The following is a 21,573-nucleotide window of genomic DNA, read 5'->3' on the forward strand; positions in this document are numbered from 1 at the left end:
ACTTATTATAAGACATGCTGGCTAAATTCTCCCTCAGTGTACCCGAACAGGCACTGGAGTGTGGTGACTAGGGGATTTTCACAGTAACTTAATTGCAGTGTTAATGTAAGCCTACTTGTGACACTAATAAATAAGCTTGAATAAATAAAAAAAATTAAATAGACTTCTTTTTGTGTACAGGGTCGACTCACTCCCTTTATGGGACTGAGGTTAGGTAATTCTAACTCCTCATTATTTCATAGGTTTTCCACTACATTTTAAGTGGAACAAGGCATTTCATAGTGTAAATTGCTGAAAGGTTTGACGTTTTCTTGGCTCCCCCGTGTCTCATGTTATATTTATATCTCAATTCTTCTAATTTCGCTCTCTCTCTGTCTTCCTTATCTAGCTTGCACGAGCTGAGGGAAAATGTGTCACAGGAGCATAAATCTCTCAAACAGAAAGAATTAGCAGATGGACCAAGAGCATCCCATGGATACGGAGGGAAGTTTGGAGTCCAAGATGATCGTATGGATAAAGTAAGAAATGTGCCATTTTTAAAGTTTGTCATTGCTTGGAAATGAGCTTAATTGAAGAGCTGATGAAAGTAGTGGTTATTTTGATTATTCTAGCTGGGGTGGGTCTAGATCCCAGCACTGACGTAGGGTTGTGAATCTATGATAAATTATCCACTTCGAAAAGTGAATGCATCTGCCATTTTGAGGAAGTGGATTGCAGTATTTAGAAGTCTTTGTGTCTGTGGGTCAGCACTGAAACCTCCTACTTTCTTCTGCAATTTGTGTTCAAATCAAAAACAGAAAAATGCTGGAAAATCTCAGCAGGTCTGACAGCATCTGTGGAGAGAGAATAGAGCCAATGTTTGGAGTCTGGATCACCCTTCGTCAGGACTTAAGAAAGCTCTGACAAAGGGTCATCCAGACTTGAAACACTAGCTCTGTTCTCTCTCCACAGATGCTGTCAGACCTGCTGGGAGTTAACCAGCATTTGCTGTTTTTGTCTTAGATTCCAGCAGCTGTAATATTTTGCTTTTATTTAAATGATTTATGTCTGTCATAGGCAGCACACACAGCTGTGGGCTTTGACCTGAGTTAGGTGTCAGTGATGGCACAGTTGGTACCACATTCGCCTCTGAGTCAGGAGCTTGTGGATTCAAGCTTTACTCCAGAGCACAAATATCGAGGCTGGCATAAGGAGGCAGTGTTGACCCATAGGAGATGCTATCTTTTAATTCGTTCTGTTTGCCCACTTATGCACTTATGAAGCTATTTTGAAGAGGACAACGGGAAATATTGGCAAATATTTATCCCTCGAACAACATCATGATAGCAGACTGCTGTGTATTGATCAATTTTGCGACTTGTGGGATCTTGGCCATGAAGTGGAGATGCTGGCGTCGGACTGGGGGAGCAGAGTAACAAGTCTCTCAACACCAGGTTGAAGTCCAACAGGCCTGTTTGGAATCACGAGCTTTCCGAGCACTGCAGAATGCTTTGACTCACTTGATGGAAAGAGTAACGTTCCGAAAGCTGGTGATTCCAAATAAACCTGTTGGACTTTAACCTGATGTCGTGAGACTTCTTGCCGAACTCAAACCCAGTGTTTTGATTTGTTGTTAGATTATTAGTGAAACTTCTTACTTGGGATCTTGCTGTGTGCAAGTCAGCTGCTGCACTTCTTACGTTACATCAGTAACTAAGCAGTAATTTGTTGGCTGTACTGCATTTTGTGATATCGGGTGGTCTTGAAAGTCACTGTGTAGGTGCAAACCTTTCTTTCGTGAATGGGAATTTCCTGGGGTAATGGCCTGTCAATCATTGTTGTATCCAAGTAGCAAAGCAACTCATTCTGGCAACAGTAGCAGGAGAGGAATTTTAAATCGTGCCTGCCTACAGTAATATTTACCGTCACTCGTCTGGCTGACAAAGAAAACCATTTGAGTTATGTAACGATTAACAATGAACATAATTAGGTGGTTAGTCATCATTCTCTCTCTCTCTCCCTCAGTTGCCCACGTTGTAGCTGCTGTTATAACTTTGTGGAATAACTGTTAATATGTTACAGTGGTTATATTTCAGAACTGCTTCATTGGTTGTAAAGCATTTTGAACATCCCCAGGGGCAGAAAGGCAGGACAGAAACGCTATAAATAAAAAACCCGTCTTTCAGTGTTGCGTGACTTTCTTTTCAAATCTTCAGTTCTGTTGTGGTTGTAATTGCAGCTTAAAAATGTTCAGTCTTCCCACTCGAATAATAAAGCAAAAATGTTGTGTTGATGATGATTTTAAGTATTTGAGAAGTTCAGGCTCCAGTGATTTAGACCCTGGATAGAAGCCTAACGGTTGATCCTGTTATACAGCTCATTTAGCGAGACACTTAAGTCCGTGCTGACTTTAAATATTTAATGACTTTGGTTATTGTTCTATCAGTCAATAGAGTCATAAAATCCTACAGTGTAGAAAGAGGCCATTTGGCCCAACGCTTCTGCACCCACAATCCACCCAGGCCCTATCCCCATATACTTACCCTAGCTTATCCCCCCCAACATTAAGGGGCAATTTACCATGGCTACTCCACCTAACCAGCAGGTTTTTTGGACTGTGGGTGGAAACCAGAGCAATGGGAGGAAACCCACGCAGACACGGGGAAAATGTGCAGACTCCACACAGATAGTCATCCACACTGGGAATCAAACTGGGTCCCTGGCGCTATGAGGCAGCAGTGCTAACCACTGTGCCACCATGTTGCCCCACGAGACATCCTTGTTATTGGACAGCAGCCAGTGGACCAGAAGTCAACTTCCTACTTTCTTTAAAAAATTACCTGAAAATGTGGAAAGTGCCAGGACGAAAGTAGAATAGTGTAACTGGTACAGATACTGAATTTCATACATTGGTTACTCCTTGAATTTGCATGTGGATAACTGTATGGAGCAGTTACCTCAGTGGAGTACTGGTGAAGGGTTGGGTAGGAAGTGTTCCAATTTTGTCTCGATAGGTGCAAGTGATGCTCTTATTCCCACTGTGTCCTGCTGTCCATTTTTTTTTGAAATATGTTCCTCTCTACAGTAAGAATAATCATATCCTTCCAAAGGTGTGACCAATCTTCCAAACCACCTGTGGTTTCTTAATTATGATGTGGAGATGCCGGCGTTGGACTGGGGTAAACACAGTCAGAAATCTCACAACACCAGGTTAAGGTCTAACAGGTTTATTTGGTAGCAAAAGCCGCTAACTTTCAGAGTGCTGTTCCTTCATCAGGTGAGTGGGATTTCAGTTCACAAACAGGGCATTTTAAGACACAAACTCAGTTCACAAAATAATGGTTGGAGTGCGAGTCTTTCCAGGTAATCAAGTCTTAACGGTACAGAATGTGAATGGAGAGAGGGTTAAGCACAGGTTAAAGAGACGTGAGTTGTTAGTGAGATTTTGCAAGCCCGTGCAAGTTGTGGGGGTTACAGATAGTGTGACATGAACCCTAGATCCCGGCTGAGGTCGTCCTCGTGTGTGGAACTTGGCTATCAGTCTCTGCTCAGCGACTCTGCATTGTCGTGTGTCGTGAAGGCCGCCTTGGAGGACACTTAATGAAGATCAGAGACCGAATGCCTGTGACTGCTGAAGTGTTCCCCAACAAGAAGAGAACACTCCAACTATTATTGTGTAAATTGAGTTCCTATCTTTATAGGCCCTGTTTGTGAACTGAAATCCCACTCACCTGATGAAAGAGCAGCACTCTGAAAGCTAGTGGCTTTCACTACCAAATAAACCTGTTGGATTTTAACCTGGTGTTGTGAGACTTCTTACTGTGTTTCCTAATTAACCAATGATGAGTCTGCCCACTGTTCCTCGCCAACTTTATGCCACCTTGTATGTTCTATAACTGAACTGATCCCTCATCTGTATAAACCAAATTGGGGCTAACGCAGGCATGGGTGATTGACAAACTGACAGTGTAAGTTTAGGCCATGCCCAACACTTTATCCTGGGTATTCACGTTGCCTCATTGTGCCACCGCACCACCCCCTGAGGAGCAGTGGTTAGCTGTGCTGCCTCATAGGGTTCAATTCCGGCCTTGGGTAGCTGTCTCTGTGGAGTTTACAACTTCTCCCCGAATCTGTGTGGGTTTCCTCCCTCCCTCCACAGATGTGTGGGTTAGGTTAATTGAGTATGCTTAATTGCCCCTTGGTGTAAATGGGATTAGCAAGTTAAATATGCAGGGTTATGGGATGGGGCCTGGGTGGGATTGATGTTGGTGCAGACTCGATGGGCCGAATGGCCGCCTTCAGCACTGTAGAGATTCTATGCTCCTGTAGTTTGCCTGGAACTGCCCTTGATAAATCCAGTGCAGTGTATTGCCGCCATTGGTGTTCTTTTGGACCCCTTCCACGTTTTTTTTTAAAGAATAATGAGACATATGCAGGTTAAATCCCGCTGATCTTGGACGGTGGCCAAGATTAGCAAGAGAGCGGAGATCTTCTGGCAGTTTTAAGGGAGGCCAGAATTGAAACAGGCAGGGGAGATCAGCCTGAAATATAAATCCTAATATAAATGTTATCATCACACCAGTATGGGTGAGTGCTTCTGAATGTCGACTTGTGTTCAGTAAGTGACTGCAAGCATTAGTGAGGGAGCGTCCATAGCAGAAAGGATAGTGCATGTCAATGGCTCAGTGTTACAAACTCAAGTAGTTATTACATAAGGGAGTGCTTTTTAATTTCTAAGAATAGACATTTAGTATAATTTTACTGATAAATGCACCACTTTTAGCTTGAGGCTAGTTTGTGAGGTTAACTAGCTGGCTTTTCAAAGATTAAGTGTTTGATGGTTTAAATAATGTGTTTTTCTGACTATAATTTTTGCAGATAAGCAAGGAAACTTGGATTAATTTTAATTTGCGATATTGCTTGAGTAATTAACATGGAGGCCAGATCTTGATTTTGGGTTACTATCTGAAAGAAAGACTTGTGTTTATGTAGCACTTTTCACACCCACAGGATGTTTTTCTCTGGAGTGAGACTAGAATCCACAACCTTCTGACTCAGAGATGAGTGTCTTACCTACTGTGCAACAACTGAAACTTGAGGCAATGAAAACCTTTTTCCTCATTACAACAATGACTGCACTTCAAATGGAACAATCAGTGTGGACAAAGCAAGCTTCCACAAACAGACACGTGATAATAACCGACTAATCTGGTTTTAGTGACGTTGACTGAGGGATAAATATTGGTGAGGGCACCAGCATTATACTTGCCTGGCAGGGAAATCATAGTGCAGAAAGGGGACCGTTTGCCCCATCGAGTTTGCACCAACCACAATCCCATTCAGGCCCTATCCCCATAACCCTATGCCAACTAGCCCCCTGACGCTAAGGGGCAATTCAGCATGGCCAATTCACCTAAGCCGCACATCTTTGAACTGTGGGAGGAAATCAGAATACCTGGAGGAAACCCACGCAGACACGAGGAGAACGTGCAAACTCCGTAACAGGCAGTGACCCAAGCCAAGAATCAAACCCGGGTTCCTGGCGCTGAGAGTCAGCAGTGCTAACCACTGTGCCGCCTCCAGCCCGTTGCACTGGGGGTGTGCTGATGCCTGCGATTGGTGGTTTGCCCAGGCTGGGGTAGAGTAAATGATCAGGGTGGCCAATGAGGTTAAACTGAGGCTTTGCCTGATGCAATTTTTCGAAGCCATCTTGATCTTTTGGCTAAGGTGAAGCGTGAGATCAAGCCCAGGAGGGGGTGCAGTACCTCATCCTGTCGACTTGGATCTTGTTTAATCGAGCCTGGGATGGGATGCAATGTCTTGTTAGCTTAGATCCCGTTTGTCCCTCTTGTAAGTTGGACTTAACTTGAATTGGCTTTTTTGATTAGAATTAAAGTACTGAAAGGTACCAAAAAAAAACTGCTCCCTGCTCCTCTTCGAAATAGTCTCGTGGGATCTTTAATGCTCACCAGAGGGGAGGTAATGGCCAAGTGGTATTATTACTGCAGTACTAATCCAAAAACTCAGCTGATTTTTCTGGGGCCCAGGTTCGAATCTTGCCATGGCAGATCGTGGAATTTGAATTCAATTAAAAATTTCTGGAATTAAGAATTAAATTTCTGATGACCGTGACACCATTGTCAGTTGTTGGAAAAATGTCCTTTTAGGGAAGGAAATCTGTCCTCCTTACCTGCTCTGGCCTACATGTGATTCCAGATCCACAGCAATGTGATTGTCATTGGCTCTCAACTAGGAATGGGCAATAAATGCTGGCCAGCCAGCAGTGCCCATGTCCCACGAATGATTTTTTTTAAAAAGAGGGAGTATATGGAACCTCAACAGTACCGCATTGGAGTGTCAGCCTTGAACTTTTGTGCTCTTCACCAAGTTGCTGCCCCACTGTTGCATCACACAGTAACAATGCACAATATTGATTTGTATTGTTGAATTTTACCTTGCAGTTGGGAAGTTACCAGACTGATGGTTATTTGATTTGGTCAATTATTGTCACATGTATTAGTATACAATGAAAAGTATTGTTTCTTGTGCGCTATATAGACAACACATACCGTTCATAGAGAAGGAAACAAGAGTGCAGAATGTCGTGTTACAGTCATAGCTAGGGTGTAGAGGAAGATCAACTTAATGCAAGGTAGGTCCATTCAAAAGTCTGATGGCAGCAGAGAAGAAGCTGTTCTTGAGTCGATTGATATGTGAACTCAGAATTTTGTATCTTTGTCCTGACGGAAGAAGGTGGGAAGAGCATGCCCGAGATGCGTGGTGTCCTTAATTATGCTGGCTGCTTTTCCGAGGCAGTGGGAAGTGTTGACAGAGTTAATGGATGGGAGGCTGGTTTGCCTGATGGATGGGGCTACATTCACCACTTTTTGTAGTTTCTTGTGGTCTTGGGCAGAGCAGGAGCCATAGGAAGCTGTGATACAACCAGAAAGAATGTTTTCTATGGTACATCTGTAGAAGTTGGTGAGAGTTGTAGCTGACATGCCAAATTCTTTTAGTCTGAGAAAGTAAGAACACAAGAAATAGGAGCAGGAGTAGGCCATCTAGCCCCTCGAGCCTGCCCCGCCATTCAATAAGATCACAGCTGATCTAAAGTGGATCAGTTCCACTTTCCCGCTTTCTCCCCGTAACCCTTAATTCCCTTGCCTACCAAAAACCTATCTACCCGCGTCTTAAATATATTTAGCGAGGTAGCCTCCACCACTCCAATGGGCAGAGAATTCCAGAGATTCACCACCCTTTGAGTGAAGAAGTTCCTCCTCAACTCTGTTCTAAACTGCTCCCCCCTTATCTTGAGGCTGTGCCCTCTAGTCCTACTGTCCTTTCTGAGCGGGAAGAATCTCTCTACCTCTACCCTATCCATCCCCTTCATTATCTTATACGTCTCTATATGATCCCCCCTCATCCTTCTAAACTCCAACGAGTACAGACCCAGTCTATTCAGCCTCTCTTCATAGTTCAACCCCCTCATCTCCGGTATCAGCCTAGTGAACCTCCTCTGCACTCCCTCCAAGGCCAAAATATCCTTGCGTAAGTGCAGCGACCAAAACTGCACACAGTACTGCAGCTGCGGCCTCACCAGTGCCTTGTACAGTTGCAGCAAGACCTCCCTGCTTTTATATTCAATCCCCCTCGCTATAAAGGCCAGCATCCCATTCGCCTTCTTGATCATCTGCAGACTGGGTTTTTGCGACTCATACACAAGGACCCCCAGGTCCCTCTGCACCGTAGCATGCTGCAGCTTTTCGCCCTTTAAATAGTAATCCCTCCTACTATTACTCCTGCCAAAGTGGATAACCTCACACTTGCTAACATTGTACTCCATCTGCCAGGTCCTTGCCCACTTGCTCAGCCTATCTAGATCCCTCTGCAGACTTTCCACACCCTCCACACAATTTGCTTTTCCACTTATCTTCGTGTCATCAGCAAATTTCGACACCCTACACTTAGCCCCCTCCTCCAGATCATCTATATAAATGGTAAATAGTTGAGGCCCCAGCACCAATCCCTGCGGCACTCCACTAGTCACCAACCGCCAATCAGAATAGCACCCATTGATACCAAGTCTGCCTCCTATTAAACAACCAATCCTCTATCCATGCTAACATCTTACCCCCAACTCCATGCCCCCTATCCTTCTGAAGCAACCTTTTGTGCGGCACCTTATCAAACGCCTTTTGAAAATTGAGAAACACCACATCTACCGGTTCCCCTCTGTCTACCGCACTAGTCACATCCTCATAGAATTCCAACAAATTTGTCAGACATGACTTCCCCTTAACGAATCCATGCTGCGTCTGCTCTATCAAACAATTCTTCTCAAGATGCCTCGCTATTTCTTCTTTGACGGATTCAAGCATTTTTCCAACAACAGACATTAAACTAACCAGCCTATAATTCCCTGCCTTTTGCCTACTACCTTTTTTAAACAGCGGCGTAACGTTAGCTGTTTTCCAATCTTCCGGCACTTCCCCGGAATCCAGCGAAGTTTGGTAAGTAATCACTAAGGCATCTACTATCACCTCTGCCATTTCCTTCAGAAACCTGGAATGCATTCCATCCGGTCCTGGAGACTTGTCCACCATCAGTCCCGCTAGTCGATCAAGCACTACCTCTCTAGTGACAGTAATCGCATTCAGGCCCTCAACTCCTACCATCCTTCTATCTTTAATATCCAGCAAACTATTCGCATCCTCCTCCGTGAAGACCGAGGCAAAAAACTTACTTAATGCCTCAGCCATTTCCTCATCCTCCCTCTCATCCTCTAAGGGTCCAACATTCACCCTAGCCAGCCGCCTCCTCTTTATATATTTGTAAAAACTCTTACTGTCCTTTTTTTATATTTAGTGCTAGTTTAGCTTCATAGTCTATCCCTCCCAATCTTCTACTCGCCCACTACTTTTAGCCACTCTAAACGCATCAGCTCTTAATTTAATACTCTCCTTTATTTCCTTCGATAACCACGGCTGATTATCCCTTCTCCTACGTTCTTTCTTTACCATTGGAATAAATTTCTGCTGAGCACCGAAGAAGATCTCCTTAAAGATCCTCCACTGTTCCTCAGTCGTCCTACCAACCAATCTGCGCCCCCAATCTACATTCGCCAACTCCTCTCTCATCCTATCGTATTCCCCTCTGTTCAAACAGAGGACACAGGTTCGGGACCCTACTTTCTCATCCTCCATCTGCATCAAAAACTCAACCGTACAATGATCGCTCGTCCCAAGAGGATCCCTCACAACAAGATCCCTAATTCTACCTGCCACGTTACACAACACCAGATCTAAGATAGCTCGCTCCCTCATCGGTTCTGTCACACACTGTTCAAGGAAACTATCCCTACAGAATTCCAAGAACTCTTCCTCAAGCCCACCGCGTCCGACATGGGTCAACCAATCAATATGCAGATTGAAATCCCCCATAATTATCACCGTTCCATTCCTGCACGCATCATTTATTTGCTTGTTTATAGCCCGCCCAACTTTAAGTTATTATTTGGGGGCCTACAGACCACACCTACCAACGTCTTCCTCCCCTTGCTGTTCCTTATCTCCACCCACAACGATTCCACGTTCTGCTCTTTGGAGCCTATATCTTCCCTTACTACCGCCCTGATACTATCCTTAATCAGTAGAAGCCTTGGTGGGCTTGTCCAACATGTTTTGTGTTTTTTTACCTAGTACTGGTTTCTAGTTTGGCAACTCCTCACTTTTAAATTTCTCATTCTTGTTTTCAAATCCCTCCATGGCCTCCTATCTCTGTAATCTCCTCCACCCCAGTGCCAATCTAAGGTATCGGTTTTCCTCCAATTCTAGACTACAGTGTGACCCTGATTTTTTTTTATAACTATTGCTATAACATCAGTGGCCGTGTCTTGAACTGCCACGGCCCAAAGCTCAAGAAATTCTCCTCTAAACATCTCTCACGCGCCTTGTGTGAGGGTAGCTTCATTGCAGTGTTGATGTAAGCCTGCTTGTGACATTAATAAACTTAAAAAAAGAGAGAACAAATTGCAGGGTAAAGGAACAGGCAAGGGACTAGAAGTTGCTTTTGCAGAGAGCAAACATGGACATAATGGTCAGAATGGCCTCCTTTTCTGCTATAACCATTCTCCGCTTCTGTGATTCACGGTGTAAAAATAACTATTTTAAACTTGGAGTAGAAAGATGATTAATTTCCTTTGCTAAAATATCCAATGTTTACATGGGCTTGAAGTAAGTAGATGATTGATTTAGGAGGAGGCAGCTTTGCACTGATTAGTTGTTCCTCTGATTGTATAGAGCATGATCTGCAGGTCACGGGGATTGAGGCAGTGAGGATTTCCGAGGAGCTAAACAAGCAGTCAATTCCAAACGGATGAATTGAATTTTACGTACAGCAGTCGCTTCAGCTTTGGTGTGGCATGGTGGCACAGTGGTTAGCACTGCTGCCTCACATTGCCAGGGACCCAGGTTCAGTTCCAGCCTTGGGTGACTGCATGTGTGGAGTTTGCACATTCTCCCCATGTCTGTGTGGGTTTCGTCCAGGTGCTCCAGTTTCCTCCCACGGTCCAAAGATGTGCAGGTTAGGTGGATTGGCCATGCTAAACTGCTCTGTGTCAGGGTTATTGTCAAGGTAAATATGTGGATTATCAGGGTAAACACATGGGGTTATGGGGGTAGCACCAGGGTTGGATTGTTGTTGGTGCAGGCTCGGTGGACTGAATGGCCTCCTCCTGCACTATAGGGATTCTATTATTCAAACCTTACGTGAATAGTTCATCAAAACTAATGAGAGAAGATTAAACCGAAGGAAAAGACAGGAGATGCTGGAAACACTCAGCAGGTCAGGCAGTGTTTGTGGCGAGGAGCTCATTATCATTGCCTTTTGGCCATTTAATCACTCCTACCCCACACCCTACCACAGGCTATTCTCCTTTTTGTTTCTTTGCCTCCCTATCACACTGCAGCACCTCCCCCCACCCCCTTGGTAAAAGTGCTTCATTTTTTAAATTTAGTAGTTCTGATGGTGGGGGGTCATTGACCTGAACCGCTGTTTTTCTCTCTCCTCAAGTACTGCCTCAACTGCTGAGTGTTTTCACCATTGTCTGCTCCAATTTGGAATGAATATTTCAGCTCTCTTTTATTGCAAGTGGGATGAAGGGTCCAAAGTGCTGTTCAAAAATTCAGGCCAAATTGTTTGTATTAGCAGCACTGTTGCACACAGCCAGGGAATCCAATGTACCTGCTCTTCACAACTGTAAAGTCCTGCAAAATAATTTTCGATAGTGAACACTGTCCAGATGGTCGGATACCATCCCCCAAGCCAGGTGCTGTTTCTCTGTTTGCAAATGGCCAGTGTTCTTTGATTTGATTTATTATTGTCACCTGTATACAATGAAAAGTATTGTTTCTTGTGCGCTGTCCAGACAAAGCATACCATTCATAGAGAAGGAAAGGAGAGGGTGCAGAATGTGGTGCTCCAGTCGCAGCTGGAGTATAGAGAAAGATCAACTTAATGCAAGGTAGGTCCATTCAAAATCTGATGGCAGCAGGGAAGAAATTGATCTTGAGTTGACACAAGGATCTCGTGTCCTCAGGCTTTTGTATCTTTTTCCCGATGGAAGAAGCTGGAAGAGAGAATCTCTGGGGTCCGTGGGTCCTTAATTGTGCTGGCTGTTTTCCTGAGACAGCGGGAAGTATAGAGAGAGTCAGTGGATGGGAGGTGGGTTTGTGAGATGAACTATGCCACTTTCACAACCCATTGATACAACCAGAAAAAATGCTTTCCATGGTGCATCAGTAAAAGTTTGTGAGAGTTGAAGCTGACATGCCAAATTTCCTTAGTCTTCTGAGAAAGTAGAGGCGTTGGTGGGCTTTCTTAACTATGGTGTCAGCATGGAAGGACCAGGACTGTTTGGTGATCTGGACACCAAGAAACATGAAGCTCTCAACCATTTCCAATTTATCCCCATTGATATGCTTCCTGAAGTTGATGACTCCTTCATTTTGCTGACATTAGTGGAGAGATTATTATCGTCACACCAGTTCACCAGATTCTCTATCTCTTTCCTGTACTCTGTCTCATCATTGTATGAGATCCGACCCACAACGGTGGTGACATCAGCAAACTTGAAAATCGAGTTGGAGGGGATCTTAGCCACACAGCCGTTGGTGCACAGGGGGGTATTGTAAGGGGCTGAAGACAGTCCTATGGGGCACTGGGTGTTGAGGATGATCGTGGGGGAGATGTTGTTGCCTGTCCTTACTGACTGCGGTCTAAGGGTTCGGAAGTCTCAGATCCAGCAGCAGAGGGAGGAGCTGAGATCCAGGCCACTGAGTTTGGAGATGGGTTTTGGAGGAATAATGCTGTTGAAAGCTGAACTGTAGTTAATAACTAGGAGTCTGATGAAAGTGTCTTTGTTATCTAGGTGTTCCAGGGTTGAGTGTAGGGCCAGGGAGTTGGTGTCTGCTGTGGACCTGTAGTGGCGATAGATGAACTGTCGTAGATCCAGACATTTTGGGAGGTTGGAATTGGTTTGTGTCATGACTAACCTGTCAAAGCACTTCATAATGATGGAAGCCACCAGACGATAGTCATTACAGCACGTTGCTTGGCTTTTCTTTGGTATGAGGATGATGTTCTGGGGATAGAACAAAGAAAACACGTAGGGTACCCTGAAGCTCTCTTGAAGCATGACAGAATTGATACTAATAACTGGGAGGAGCTTGCTACCAGTCATTCAGAACAGTGACAACTTGTCCATCAAGTTGCCTCTCACCTTTGAGTACCAATGTCTTGATGAGGCAGAGCAGCCACAGAGAATGGAAAGAAAAATGGAAGCGATTCCTGGACCTGGATCCCAATATCTTGTTGGGCATCCTGCCCCATGCATCTAGAGATATGCAGGTTGAGGATCAGTAACATGACCCATGACAAAAACTCGTGACCTTGAGTAGCCATCATCCTTGAGATGCAGGATGGCTTCCTTAGGAAGAGGCTCGCGGCTTTAGATAAAATGTTTGCACTTGCCGGAGAGACCAAAACTCGAGGCTATAACTATAAGATAGTAATAAATAAAGTAGGGCATTTACTGAAGAGTGATAAGAATGTGGAACTGCCACAATAAGTAATTGAGGCAAATGTTCCCTTAAGGGAAGACTAGATAAACATGTGGGGGAGAGAGAATAGAAGGAGATGTTAATGGGGTTAGATGAAGAGGTCTAGGAGAAGGCTTGTATGGAGCCTAAGTGCCAGAATGAACCTTTTGGTCCAAATGGCCTGTTCCTGTGCTATAGATTGTCTGTGACTTGCTGCTCCGTTACTCTTGGAAGTTTGCAGGCCAGAAGGACTGATGTCAAGCAGATATTCCCACACGCAGGTGACTCATGAATGATTCCCATAAATGCCCCAGTTGTGAAAATATTTATAAATCTGATTCAGCCCGTGTTTGTGTTAGTGAACTTGTAGTGAATTTAAGTAGGTGAATGGTGCCTTGTAAACATTCCATTCCATTTTCTAATCTGCAGTGCAAAGGAGTAGAAACTTTCTCGCCTTCTGTGCTGTTTCTCAGAGTAAATTCTAGCTGCAGCTTGTTTTAACATTACAATGTCTCACTTTATCACAGCAAAGAGGGAAATTGAAGCCAGTGATAAATGCAGTGTAATATGTGGCTCATATCCTGCACATGACATGAACCACTTTAACCCTGAAATACATCTGGAGTAACTGAGACTCTATTGTCTGTAAAACTGATACATGATGATTGCTAACAGATGCGGAATTGAATGGGTTGTGTTAGGTTGATCTGCGTTGTCTTTGATTTCATTTTTTTTGTGTGAAACTGCGAATGTGATTGCCAGTAAAAATGGAAAATGTTAGAAATGCTCAGCAATTCTGGCAGCTCCTGCTGCCTTAGAGTGCCAGGGTTCCAGGTTCGATTCCAGCTTGGGTGATTGTGTGGAGTTTGCACATTCTCCACCCATCTCTGTTGATTTACTCCGGATGCTCCGGTTTCCTCCCATAGTCCAGAGATGTTCAGGTTAGGGGGATTGGCCGTACTAAATTGCCCCTTAGTGTCCAAAGATATGTAGGTTAGGGGGATGGTGGTAAATATGTGGGGTTGCAAGGATGGGCATGCACCTGCATAAGATGTTCTGTCAGTGAGTCAGTGCAGACTTGATGGGCCAAATGGCCTCCTCCTGCACTGAGGAATCGATGAATTAACAGGTCAAGTTGATGACCCCCTTTGCTGAGAATTTCCAAGATTTTTCATCTTTGTTTCAGATTGTCAGCAGCTGCAGTATTTGGCTGATGTAATCAGATTGCCAAGGTCTCAGGAATAGACAATTGGAACCCTAAATGTTTGAAGTCTGTGTATGTGCATTTGTTTTCTAAGTCAAAGTTGATATGTTATAATACTCTTGCAAATTGCATTTAAACCAACAAATCTGTTCCAGTATTGAGGTTAAGTGGGGATGTAATTCTGACATAAACTATTTTGATTTGATTTTATTATTGTCACATGTATTAGTATACAGTGAGAAGTATTGTTTCTTGCCCACTATGTAGACAAAGCATACAGTTCATAGAGAAGGAAAGGAGAGAGTGCAGAATGTAGTGTTACAGTCATAGCTAGGATGCAGAGAAAGATTAACTTAGTGTGAGGCAGGTCCATTCAAAAGTCTGATGGCAGCAGGGAAGAAGCTGTTCTTGGGTCAGTTGGTATGTGATCTCAGACTTTCGTGTCTTTTTCCCAATGGAAGTAGGTGGGAGAGAACATGTTCATGGTGCTTGGGGTCATTACTTATGCTGGCTGCTTTTCCGAGGCAGCGGAAAGTGTAGACAGAGTTGATGGATGGGAGACTGGTGTGCGTGATGGATCGGGCTAAATTCACAACCTTTTGTAGTTCCTTGCGAGCTTGAGCAGAGCAGGAGCCATAATGCTTTCTATGGTGCAAGTAAAAGTTAGTGAGAGTCTTGGCGCAGTGTTAGTAAGATGATTCTGGAATTCTGTTGATCGGGATTAAACCTTGTAGCCTTACTGAATAATCTGGGCATCTGCACATAGTCTAGAGGAAGTACTGCAACCATAAAAAGGGCCAAAGGTTTCAAGACAGCATTAACAATTTCTTTCTCGACAATGAATAGGTGAAAGTGACTGACTTTAATCTTCAAGCTTCTTGAAAGGATGCACGCGACCTTTTGTGGCTCTGAAGCGTTGCCGTTTTAACACGTGATTGTCTCCACCTTTTCAGTCAGCTGTTGGACATGAATATGTTGCCAAACTCTCTAAGCACTGCTCTCAGACAGACTCGGTGAAGGGATTTGGTGGAAAGTTCGGTGTACAGAAGGACAGGGTCGATAAGGCAAGTATGGAAGCTGCAGGCGTTTGGCCGCTTTGACTGTGGTTATGTGCTAACCTTTTATTTTAAATGCTACCCATGGGGTCTTATCCCTCTACACCTCACCCTTTAAAATTTACACAACAGCTAAATCGCCACTACCTCATATTTCATGCGCTTTTTGAATTTGCAGGAAATGTGTAGTTCACCAAATGGATTCCTTAGATGAAACGGTTTTCTTGCTTATCTGGTGACTTGAGAGTCTGTACTCATTGAACCTCCTAGACCAGGCTTCTGGAATATTAATCCAGTCACACAACTGTGCTACTGCACCCTGTGTGTGTGTGTATATGTGTGGGTGTCAACTACAGGAAGTTTCAGGCCATGCCTCCCTTCTCATTCTCTATTTTTAAATACTGTGGCAGCACTTTTCTGTCAAAACTCTTAAATGTGACCAATGAGCAGTTCAGTAAGGTGCAGCAGTGGGATACAAGGCTGCAGGGAACTGGTGACATTATCAGAAAAGGAGGGGGGAAAAGGCTGCTATGATTGTGACTTTAGGAATGGACTGACTGGCAGTTTGTTGCAGTCAGTGTGTCGATCATCTTTCTTAGGGTACTTAATTCTCCAAATCAATATGTGAATGCAGTGCTTCAGAATGTAGGAGCCTGCTTAAGTCCTCCTATGAAGTTCAGTGAAGATAGCTCATTAAATATTCTGGGTGGGTATTATTTGCCTAAATTCTTAACTTGGTGGAAATATTTGTTTGAATCTGGAATGAAAGTTATTCCGAAAGGAATAATCTAATATAAGGCCACGGGGAAAAAAGGAGCAACAAAAAGATGCTTTGTCGGGGTGTCAGTGCAGATTTGAATGGCCTCCTCCTGCACTGTAGCAATTCTATGATTCTTTCTGGGCACCAGTGCCCTCAGGTCCTTTAGGTTGTTCAGTTGGTTTTATCTGTAGCACAGACTTAGTGCATGCACCCCACCGCCTGCACCCACCAAGTCTCCACCCCATTCCATCCTTTTTTTATACGTACAATAAAATTTGCATTGTTACCCTGAGGCAGAAAGAGACTTGCTACAGGATTTGGATCATGAATTATCTTTGGCTGCAAATGTTTTGAGTGTGACAAGAGGAAGGAAGAAATATGAGGTCATCATCCTTGCCTTGGTTTGAGATGTGGAGGCTGTTGGCTAAAATAAGACTTTTGGTGCGTATTTAGCTAAAGTGACTTTTGTTTTGGAAGATGTTGACCAAAAATGGCCAATTTTATTGCCGTCAAATATTCTGCCTAATTCTTTTGCTGAATACTTACTAAAGCCCATTGTGAAATTATTTGAAGTCTTGCCCATTATTTCCTCTGGGGTTGCCTCAAATCCTTTTTTGCCTGAGCTTTTGTTTCCAAAGTGGTGGCACGTTAGAATTTGCAATGTTTGTCACCTATCCAGGAATGAAAGGCTCGATGTGTGAGGAGCGTCTGAGGGCTCTGGGTCTGTACTCAGTGGAGTTTGGAGGGGTTGCCGGGGGGGTGGGGAGGTGGAATCTCATCGAAACTTACAGAATACTGAAAGGCCTGGATAGAGTGGATGTGGAGAAGATGTTTCCATTAGTACGAGAGATTAGGATCTGAGGGCACAGCCTCAGAATAAAAAGATGAACCTTTAGAACTGAAACGAGGAGGAATTCCTTCAGCCAGAGGGTGATAAATCTGTGGAATTCATTGCCACAGAAGGCTGTGGAGGCCAGGTCACCTGAGTACATGTAAGACATGAATAGATAGGTTCTTGATTGATAAGGGGATCAAAGATTATGGGGGGAAAAGTGGGAGACTGAGTTTGAGAAACTTAGCGGCCATGATTGAATTGTGGGGCAGACTCGATGGGTCAAATGGCCTAATTCTACTCCTGTCTTTTGTGGTCTTATATTCCATCTTGAGGAACCATAGGTTGAGGTTTTGGTTCTCTTATGTTCTTGCTCGTGGACAGTTTATACAAAATTTCTCCAGCTGCCATCCAGTTGGCACTGATGGATAAGTCAGAGTTGTTTTTTCAAAAGAAACCCAGAGTATTTCGGGGGCGGGAATCTGGCAGAACATTTCTTAGAAGTCCTGAGCGCTGATTCCCAAACCTGAATTCTCAGCTCCGTTTTGCCGATGTACTGTTTCCATGTGAACGCTGTGTCAGTGTTTATTTAACTCTTACAGTCTGCTGTGGGCTTCGAATATGAAGGCAAGACAGCCAAGCATGCGTCTCAGAAAGGTACAGTGCTCTCCACCATTGTCATCATCAGTTACTCAGTCTAAAGTTCAATGTGGTTGTGATATTCCATTTGGAGTTTTATTTGTGTAAACATGGATGAATTTTGTTTCTTTTTTTTTAGAAGAAAGGGCCTTTTACTTAGGGAATGAGTTGGACAGCCTCCTTCTGTGATTATCTATCTATGATCGTCCCTTTTGAACCCTCTCTTTCTTTCTTTCTTTCTGCATATGTCTCAGCTTGAGTCAACTCTGCGCATCTGGAATTTAATGCAATCTCCAGTGAACCACTGCCAGATTATTTAACTAGAATGTGAGCTGCCTCCCCGTTTTAGTTGATCTCTTCCAACCCAAACCCGTGCTGTGAAAATGCCGGTGTTGGACTGGGGTGGGTGTGGTAAAAAGTCTCACAACATCAGGTTAAAGTCCAACAGATTTATTTGGAATTGAGCTTTTGCAGCACTGCCCCTTCATTAGGTGAGTCACTGATGAACACTCACCTAATGAAGGAGCAGCGCTCCAAAACCTCATGATTCTATATAAACCCATCGGACTTTAACCTGATGTTGGGAGACTTCTTGTTGAACTCAAACCCAGTATTTTGAATTGTTTTTAGATTATTAATTATTAGTAATGAAACAAATACCATATTTCACTAAAAAAGGGTAAAACATTGGATCATTACCCACTGTTTAAAATTATATTGATTAATCTGTTGCCCTTTTTCTCTTGATTATTCCTAAATTAAAGCATTTTGAATCTTTAGCAATGCATGTTTCCAGCAAATCCCCATTATTTAGAGGTGCCTTCCACCAATTTCTTTTTTTCCAATGTGTTTTAAGAGCATTATAGCTCACCCTCCAGCTTATTGTATTTTCACTATAGTATCCTATACGTCAATAAAATGCACTTGTGTTTTCTGGCACTGCTTCGTAGCTGGACTGCTTATGGTTGCTAAATCATGGGATCCTTTGCATTTCTGTCCCAATCAAAGATGTTGCATGCTGCATTTGTTGATGCTTTTGCTATCTTGAATTATTCAGACTACAGTACTGGTTTTGGGGGGAAGTATGGAGTGCAAGCAGACCGAGTGGACAAGAGCGCCCTAGGCTTCGATTACCAGAGCAAAACTGAGATTCACGAGTCCCAGAGAGGTGTGTCATTTTTGCTTCCCTTGGTTTCATTTCTCCCTCAGAGAGAGAGAGAGAGATCTGTGTCTGTCTGCATGTGTGTGTGCGTGTCTGTCTGCATGTGTGTGTGCGTGTCTGTCTGCATGTGTGTGTGCGTGTCTGTCTGCATGTGTGTGTGCGTGTCTGTCTGCATGTGTGTGTGCGTGTCTGTCTGCATGTGTGTGTGCGTGTCTGTCTGCATGTGTGTGTGCGTGTCTGTCTGCATGTGTGTCACTGCGTGTCTGTCTGCGTGTGTGTGTCTGTCTGCGTGTGTGTGTCTCTGCGTGTCTGTCTGCGTGTGTGTGTCTCTGCGTGTCTGTCTGCGTGTGTGTGTCTCTGCGTGTCTGTCTGCGTGTGTGTGTCTCTGCGTGTCTGTCTGCGTGCGTGTCTATCTGTCTGTCTGTGTGCGTGTGTGTGTGTGTGTGTGTGTGTGTGTCTCGGTCTGTCCTGTCTGTGTGTATCACCTTGGTGGGGAGTTGCTTTAAACTTGGATATTTTCTCTCTGCAACATCAGCATTTCCAGTCACAATCTGCTGAGAATCAGGGTCACTGGCTCAATTGGTTTGGTCTGCAACATTCCCTCGTGAACTTGGGGAAACCTTTCAGAGTAGGACTTAACACTGTGTTGTCTCTAAATTTGTGACTGAATTTGCAAATCAAGGCGATATTTACAGGACCAGGCTGCTGCCTTTGCAGAAATTGTTCCTATTACAATAACAGCATCATTCAGGGTCAGAACCCAATCTAATTTTAGAATGCAGTCAAACAGGACTTCATGGAGCTTGCAATCTATACAGTAACAATATGTCATCAGCCTCAATCCCTTAACTCTGTTTTCCTCTCCACAGATACTACCTCCTGCTGAGTAGCTTCATCATTTTCTGTCTTAATTTCAGATTTCATAGTATTTTTGCCTCTGCATGCACTGAGTTTCCCTTCACTATGGAGGCAGGGCAGGCCTAGATTCTAGATTAATAATACAAGAATCTAACAGCAGTGAACCAGATGAGTTTTTCTGACAATAGTTTCATGGTCATCAGTAGATTTTTAATTCCAGTTTTTTTGATATAATTCAAATTCCACCATCTGCCGTGGCGGGATTCGAACCCGAGTCCCCAGAACGTTAGCTGAGTTTCTGGAGGCGATGGCCTAGTGGTATTACTGCTGGATTATTAATCAAGAAACTCAGCTAACGTCCTGGGGACCCAGGTTTGAATCCTGCCGCAGCAGATGATGGAATTTGAACTCAATAAAATATATCTTGAAGTAAGAATCTACTGACGACCGTGAAACCATTGTTGATTGTCAGAAATACCCATCTTGTTCATAAAGTCCTTACCTGGTCTGGCCTAAATCTGACTCCAGAGCCACAGCAATGGGTAATAAATGCTGGCCAGCCAATGAAGCCCATGCAAATGAATAAAAAAAAAGCACTGTGATGTCGCTTGTTCTGTTGATGTTCTGTTTACTGTGAGGAGATAAGGTAGTTCTGCCTGTGTTAACCTGATTATAAAATGAGACGTCCTGTTATCTGCAGCAGCGATATCTCTGCTTTCTCTGGTTTTTCCCGCTTTTTAATTGCTTTTCCAACTCGGCTCTTGCAACCAAATCTGACAACAACTCCTCCTCCTCCTCTTGAGGTGGTCAAGCTCTATAGTTTTTCCATTTTTAAACCAAGGCCTACTAGGCTTTTTGGGTGTAACCCCACATCGCTCGCTGGCCTCCATTTCATAGCTGGTTGGAGGAATGAGCATCTGGCTTTGATGAACGTTCTCAGAATTGGTGAACTGCCCAGTATCTCGATTTGGTTTATTGTTCCAGTCAGGAAGGTGAGGGAAATGTCCGTACCAGACTGCCGTGTCTTGAGTTTTCTGCCTTGTGATTTGGCTGTTGAATATCTTGATCAGCTGATAACCTTGCTCCATTTTCCTGCTGTGCAACTCTTGGAACTCGCTTGAGCAATGATTTATTGTCTGTAATCGGCTCATTTGCAATACGCTGGCTTGCAAAATAAGCTCCAATATTAATTGCTGCTGATTTTGCTTTTCCCCCTTTTTAAATTAGGCAAAAATTTCCGATTTCTTAGACATGCACAATTGTTAACATAAACTGTTCCGATGATCTGGAATGCACTGGCTGGAAGAATAGTGGAAGCAGATTCAAAGAGATTTGGCTAAATATTCAAAGGTGAAAGGGTGCAAGCCTATATAGGAGGGTGAGCAGGGGAGTGGAATTAAGTGGATGGCTACTTCATTCAAGCTACTGGCCCAAGCATGATGGTCCAAACATCTCCTTCCTTTGCTTGTAAGGTTCTACCTGAGAAGGTTTATTCCAGCTATATCAAACAAATCTGCTCCAAGGTAGTTGATGGTTAAACTGCACCTCCCTCGATTACTTATCCTAGCACTTGGCCTCAAGCATCAGGTTGATGCACCTTCCATGGTGATCATAGTCTGTCATTCTCACAAATTGTCCAAATTCATGACCCCTGTCGCTGAGAACAGGCTACATCCACTGAGCTTCAGTATTGTTCTTGGGAGTGTGGTAATGAAATGTTTCTTCATTGGCTAAATTCTACTTAGTGGAAAAGCTGAGCCGTGAAGTATTGTAGTTGAGTTTGTATCTATCATATGCCCAGTTTGTGAACCAAACTCACCCGATGAAGAACCAGTACTCCGAAAGCTTATGCTACCAAATAAACCCATTGGACTTTAACCTGGTGTTGTAGAAAGCAAACCTTTCTTAAAGGTGCACTAACGTCCCAATAAATGAACCTAAGTGTGGTGCCCAGAATTGTTTATGGACACATTTGAGAAGATTTATG

The 21,573-nt window shown here is 43.8% G+C and overlaps 1 protein-coding gene across 5 annotated transcripts in view; it reads left to right on the forward strand.

The window, feature by feature from the left end:
* cttn (cortactin) overlaps window positions 1-21,573 on the forward strand; it is a 64,394-nt gene that overhangs the window by 21,121 nt on the left and 21,700 nt on the right. For 3 of the 5 annotated variants that reach the window (XM_080189945.1, XM_080189946.1, XM_080189947.1), the window contains exons 4-7: window positions 389-518; window positions 15,234-15,344; window positions 17,530-17,584; window positions 18,624-18,734. In XM_080189945.1, coding sequence (XP_080046071.1) covers window positions 389-518; window positions 15,234-15,344; window positions 17,530-17,584; window positions 18,624-18,734 — 407 coding nt within the window. The remainder of the gene's footprint in view (window positions 1-388; window positions 519-15,233; window positions 15,345-17,529; window positions 17,585-18,623; window positions 18,735-21,573) is intronic. The other 2 variants (XM_080189948.1, XM_080189950.1) reach the window with 1 other exon arrangement.

The sequence above is a fragment of the Carcharhinus amblyrhynchos genome, chromosome 6, assembly GCF_965287045.1.
Source record: "Carcharhinus amblyrhynchos chromosome 6, sCarAmb.v2.hapA, whole genome shotgun sequence".
NCBI classification, from domain to species: Eukaryota; Metazoa; Chordata; class Chondrichthyes; order Carcharhiniformes; family Carcharhinidae; genus Carcharhinus; species Carcharhinus amblyrhynchos.